Source organism: Rosa rugosa, chromosome 3 (assembly GCF_958449725.1).
Source record: "Rosa rugosa chromosome 3, drRosRugo1.1, whole genome shotgun sequence".
Taxonomy (NCBI): Eukaryota; Viridiplantae; Streptophyta; class Magnoliopsida; order Rosales; family Rosaceae; genus Rosa; species Rosa rugosa.
In genome coordinates this window covers 35263878-35269877 of record NC_084822.1, presented here as the reverse complement: position 1 = coordinate 35269877, position 6000 = coordinate 35263878, and the positions used below count along the sequence as shown (strand labels likewise).

The following is a 6000-nucleotide window of genomic DNA, read 5'->3' as shown; positions in this document are numbered from 1 at the left end:
ATTTATGTTTCCATTTTCTTTGCAATAGCTTACATTGTTGGGACATGAAAATTTTTCTTGTAATGATTTTCATTTCAAGGAACAAAAGAAAGCATTACATGATTCCTACTTTACTGTTTAAAAAGCCGTATTAAAATTAATATACGTTATATGTAGTTGATTCTATTATGTTTCGTTCTTGACTGTTACGTTAACATTGAGCTTTTATTCAAAAAAAAAAAAAACATTGAGCCTAGACTCACCACAAGGAGGAAAATACCACAAATCATAACTAAACATCTAGCTAATTAATGCAACCAATCTCATAAAAATTCTTTTAATTGACCAAGCTAGTGCCATGAATTTGTCACTAAATTTCCATCAAATTTCTAAGTGAAGGGAATGAGATTGGTGGCTTACATGTTGCCATCAGAAAAATTAATTTTTGTTCTACTTTTGTGCATGTAAATTGGCAAGTCAATTACGTTTGCTCATATGATTTGCTAAATATTCATTACACTTTTTTTGGAAAATTAAATATTACTTGGATAAGAATGCTGATCAAGCATCCCGAATATCTGGATGTGCTCTAATGCTTGAATATCTTTTCTTGCAATAGTAAAAAAGAAGAATGGAAAAAAAACAAATCAAATGTTGGTTTCCGGTTGAAATTCAAAAATAATCGCATCTTATCACTCCATGCGAGTTTTTTTTTTACCGGTCAAAGTCAATTGTTTGGTTCAGGCTCTAGTTTTTTTATTCTGCTTTCTTATTTGTGAAGACATTTATCATGTTTTATGTTAATTTCAGACAGCGTATTCAGTTAATAAAGATTTGAGCCGTAGCCGAATATACCCTTTCTACTTTCTACTTTCTACTTTATTCATCCCATCAATACAACTGAGTGAACTGACCATACTTCACTAACACACACAAAAAAAAAAAAAAAAAAAAAAGAGGAGAGAAAAAATAACAGTGAGAACTGTTTTGGGAAGAAAATGGAGAAAGGTAACTAATCAAACTGTAATAATCTGGAGGCTGCTTCATTCACCACAGCATTAAAGTACCAGGAAGCTAGCTGACAGAGCACTTACAAAAACCTCTCTTGTCCTTCTTCTCTCTCTGTCTAACCCACAAAGCACTCAAGCAGGAACCAGCTCATGGTTTTGCTCTGGTTTTGTCTTCCAACTCCAACAAGGTCATACTGAAACCCAAAACCACACCCAAGACATGGGTTGCTGTGATTCCAAGTTCCTTACCGCCGAGACTCACCCAGAGAAAGTCTCGACCCACCAACAAGCCCACAACGCCGCCCGGGCCCAGACCCACCACCCGACTGTCCCCGCCGGATCCGACCCCGAAACAGGCGGCGCCCCGCCCTTCTCGGAATTCTCCTTCTCCGACCTCAAAACCGCCACCAACAACTTCAGCTCCGACTACATAGTATCCGAGAGTGGCGAGAAAGCCCCCAACGTTGTCTACAAGGGCCGCCTCAACAACCGCCGTTGGATCGCCGTCAAGAAGTTCACCAAGCTGGCGTGGCCCGATCCCAAGCAGTTTGCGGTAGCCTTCTAAAATTATTTGGCTTTTTTGTTTGGGTTTTGCTTGGTTTTTGTGAACTGGGTATATGTGAAATTTTTTTTATTTTTTATTTTTTTGGTTTGTTGTAGGAGGAAGCTTGGGGTGTGGGGAAGCTGAGGCATAGGAGGCTTGCAAATCTAATTGGGTATTGCTGTGATGGTGATGAGAGGCTGCTTGTTGCTGAGTACATGCCTACTGATACTTTAGCTAAGCATTTGTTTCACTGTATGTGTCTAAATCCTTCTTCCTTTTTTCGACTTTACGGGTTAGCTTAGTGTATCAAGAATGCCATTTTTGAGCTTAACTAATAATATTTCGCAGTGACCCTTTTGTGGAGTAGCTCTAATTACTTGGTTTCATGGATGATGCTTCAACAATCAAGCATTGAAATAAAAAAGATGACATTTTGGCATGTGTTTTATGCGACAGGATTGATGAAATATTGAAATGCTTATGTCCTAGATACATAAATGAAATGGTTATGTGATTAATTTTAGTTGGTTTAATTTGTTCTGCCTTTGTTGTTTCACCCATTTTCTTATGCATTTTGTAACGGATTAGTATTGCTAATCCTAGGATGTTTTAAATTGTCTATCATTTGTTAAAGTTGTGGCGAGGTGAATTTCACACAGTATTCTATTGATTGTGGCAATGCACAACTTGCAATACTGTTAATTGGTTTAGAATAATGCTGTTGTTTATTCCTGTTCATGTCCTTGTTGAATACAGACCTAAATGATGTAAGTTGACTTTTGAGTCTTCTTCTATCAAATTCAGAAATAGTGGCTGCATTCTGGTCTTTCTTGGATTAAATTTTTGATCTCTGTTTGCTCCTGGCAGGGGAGAATCAAACCATTGAATGGGCCATGCGTTTAAGAGTAGCTCTTCATATTGCTGAAGCTTTAGATTATTGTAGTACTGAGGGCCGTCCGTTATACCATGATTTGAATGCTTATAGGGTTCTCTTTGATGAGGTATTCCTTCCTCAAACATAATAATATCTATGTTAAATATACATGGGTTTTTCGTTACTTCAGTGTTTCATATAATTTAAGATGATCATGTAGCATGTTGAATGGACTTGTAGGATGGCGATCCACGTCTTTCATGTTTTGGCTTGATGAGAAATAGTAGGGATGGGAAGAGTTATAGCACAAATCTGGCCTATACACCACCAGAGTACTTAAGAAATGGTAATAACTTCTATAGTTTAGATATCACCTATGTGTTGTAATCTAGTTTCCTATCTAAAAGATTTTGTCGCCATGGGATTTCCTGACTTCCATTGCCATTTAACAATTGTAGGAAGGGTCACTCCAGAAAGTGTTATCTACAGTTTTGGTACTGTCCTTCTAGACTTGCTAAGTGGAAAGCACATCCCTCCAAGTCATGTAAGTGGGCTCATTTGTAAATATTTGATATGCACATGTTACAGCAAATGTATACTACACCTTGGCTTGCTTACATAATCTACAGCCTTTGATGCTATAGTCCTCTTCGAGTGTGTCAAGTTGAAGTAGTCACGTAAAGTTAACTGATTTTGTATATTCTTTAGTGGTCCTGTTTATGCTAACTTGAATGTTGGAATAACAATATCCTTGATTATTCAAGTTTTCATACTTGTTGGAGTACAATATTGGCTTCATAGCCTCCTCAACTTATAGCAAACAACTAATCTTGATTAAAAACCCTGTTTCATATAACTTGATTCACCTCCCCACATCATTCACTAATCCTGGTGGGATACAATACAAACACTTCCTTTGTTTAATTGCAAAACTGTTCTCATAGTTGAAAATAATGATAATCAGTTTATTTACAGTTTCACTGCATGAAAAAGGCTTCCTTAACCACCGAGGGCTTGGTAGGAATGATTAGGCACATGATTTGCTCCCATAATGTCTGGGGTTCAAACAGTCTTATGGTACCTACCTAGCTATTTGCTAGAGTTTCCTGCCCCCTTGTAGGGTTCAGCAAAAGTCCCCAGTTTCGAGCCCACGTCCGTGAAGCCAGTTCGGGAGAATACTGGGAATCTCTAAAAAAAAAAAAATGATTGCTTGACCATGGAAATGGTATCCAAATTAAAACAATTCTTTAAATTTCTACAAGATCAAGAAGCAAAAATTGCTATTGTTTATTTTAGTTTGACTTGGTCATCAGTTTCTGTTATTTTCTAGAGTTAATTGTTTCATGAGAATATGCCATACCTCTAGTATATATGTACATATGAAAAAAACTATCTTGAGTTATATATATATATAGTTATATATATATATATGTGTGTGTGTGTGAGTTCTATTTAAGATTTGTGAGTATGTCAATAATAGCATTTATTTAAATGGGGCGATCTTTGTACGTGATAGATCCTCTAGTATGTATCTCATGTCTATTCATGTATTCAGGCTCTTGATATGATACGGGGTAAGAATATCATTCTCTTGATGGATTCACATTTGGAGGGAAATTTTTCTACTGAGGAAGCGACAGTGGTTGTCAATCTTGCCTCTCAATGTTTGCAGTATGAGCCCAGAGAGCGGCCTAATAGAAAGGACCTTGTTGCGACACTTGCTCCACTGCAGACCAAACCTGATGTAAGAGACATTTTTTATTCCTTTCTAAGTGCAAATCCTGCTAAATTATTCGCTTGTAATTTCACAATTTCTGGCACTATAAAGTTGTAACTTTCTTATAGTTTAATATTGGTTGCTTACTAGACCAGATCCAATCACAAATCTTTTTGTAGTATATTTGGAAATGATGACCCTCATGGACTGAAAATGATGGGTGCACACATGGAATGTGTTGTATGCTGTGGCTGATAAACTTACCCTGGGCGATGCCTTTCGCCTATTTTGGGCATTCAGATGTGGTATATATTAATTTGACGTAGCCAAAAATTATGATAAGCTCATAAGGGGGTCAATTAAGTGTTATAGTCATTAGCTGTGCTGTTAAGATGATGAAGGAGCACTACTGGTCTACTTAATTTCTTATAAAGAATCTAATTACCAAATTATGGGTTACAGGTTCCATCTTATGTCATGCTTGGCATTCCGAAGCATGAGGAAGCCCCACCAACCCCACAACGGCCCCTTTCTGCAATGGGTGAGGCCTGCTCTCGAATGGACCTCACAGCGATCCATCAGATCTTGGTTATGACGCACTACAGAGATGACGAAGGAACCAATGAGGTATTTATTGAGGTAGTTGGTTGCTGATGCAAATGCCTATTCACTGAGTTATGCTAAGACATCTCTTTTAAATTTACATGGATTCAGTTATCCTTCCAAGAGTGGACTCAACAGATGAGAGACATGTTGGAAGCAAGGAAGCGAGGGGACTATGCGTTTCGTGACAAAGATTTTAAAGCTGCCATTGACTGCTACTCCCAGGTATAATTTTGTAGAAGTGTGTTTTATGTATTTGTTTTTTAGTTGTAATATTATGGGCTGGAGATATGTCATGATATCATGTGCAAATTACCAATTATATCCTGGGAGATTGGAGGAAGGTCATAGCAGTAGAAAGTTTTCTATCATAACTTTGCATCAGACCTTTTTAAATCTAATTACTGCTGCTAGACTTTTGTTGATTGGCATAACTCTTTGGTCTATTTTCTCTGTGCAGTTCATAGATGTTGGAACTATGGTGTCCCCCACTGTTTTTGCACGACGCAGTCTATGCTATCTGTTAAACGAGCAACCAGATGCTGCCCTTCGAGATGCAATGCAAGCTCAATGTGTCTATCCAGAGTGGCCGACGGCCTTCTACATGCAGTCAGTTGCTCTTGCCAAGCTGGACATGCACAAGGACGCTGGTGACATGTTAAATGAAGCAACTACACTGGAAGAAAAGAGGCAAAGAGGTGGCAGGGGATCATGATAATCAACTTTGTAACGAGTGATGACATCTATTATTGATCTCTACCAATTGGCAATCGTTGTTGAGGCTACCAAAAATTTGTATAAATCTGAGTTGGGAAACAAAATTGTCTATACAATTGAGGATGTATTTATAGAGAAACAACTTCTGTTGCCCCATGAATGTGTTTTGTTCTCTGTTTTTTGGGTCATATGCAATAAGAAAAAGTGGCCAAACAATGATTGAAAAATGGTTGGACTAATGGATTGTTGATTTGAGTTGTAGCACCTGTTCCTCATATACACAATATAAGGGCAAATACATTTTGCACATTATCAGTCTTTGATATATGTTGCACATAAAAAGGAAAAAAAATTCCTCAATCTAGGTTTTTATTTTTAGTTTGTTGTACTCGTTTTTTATAAAAAAAAAAAACCTTTTAATCATATGAATTTTATGGGTCTATAAATGATTGTACTGTCCTTTCAAAAAAAAAAAAAGATTGTACTGCTGTCGGCAAGCACGACAATATCATGGAAGTGAGAATTATGTCCTCGTTTGAATATGATTGGTGGTTGA

At 37.3% G+C, this 6000-nt stretch overlaps 1 protein-coding gene across 1 annotated transcript; it reads left to right on the top strand.

Annotated features, from left to right (window-relative positions):
• The first annotated feature begins 1061 nt into the window (after positions 1 to 1061).
• On the top strand, positions 1062 to 5699 carry LOC133738490 (serine/threonine-protein kinase BSK1). The gene is made up of 9 exons (XM_062166047.1): positions 1062 to 1542; positions 1650 to 1785; positions 2401 to 2534; positions 2648 to 2753; positions 2866 to 2951; positions 3963 to 4151; positions 4587 to 4751; positions 4839 to 4952; positions 5188 to 5699. The coding sequence occupies exons 1-9, from the start codon at positions 1210 to 1212 to the stop codon at positions 5440 to 5442; spliced, it is 1518 nt and encodes a 505-aa protein (XP_062022031.1). The 5' UTR covers positions 1062 to 1209; the 3' UTR covers positions 5443 to 5699.
• The last annotated feature ends 301 nt before the right edge of the window (positions 5700 to 6000 follow it).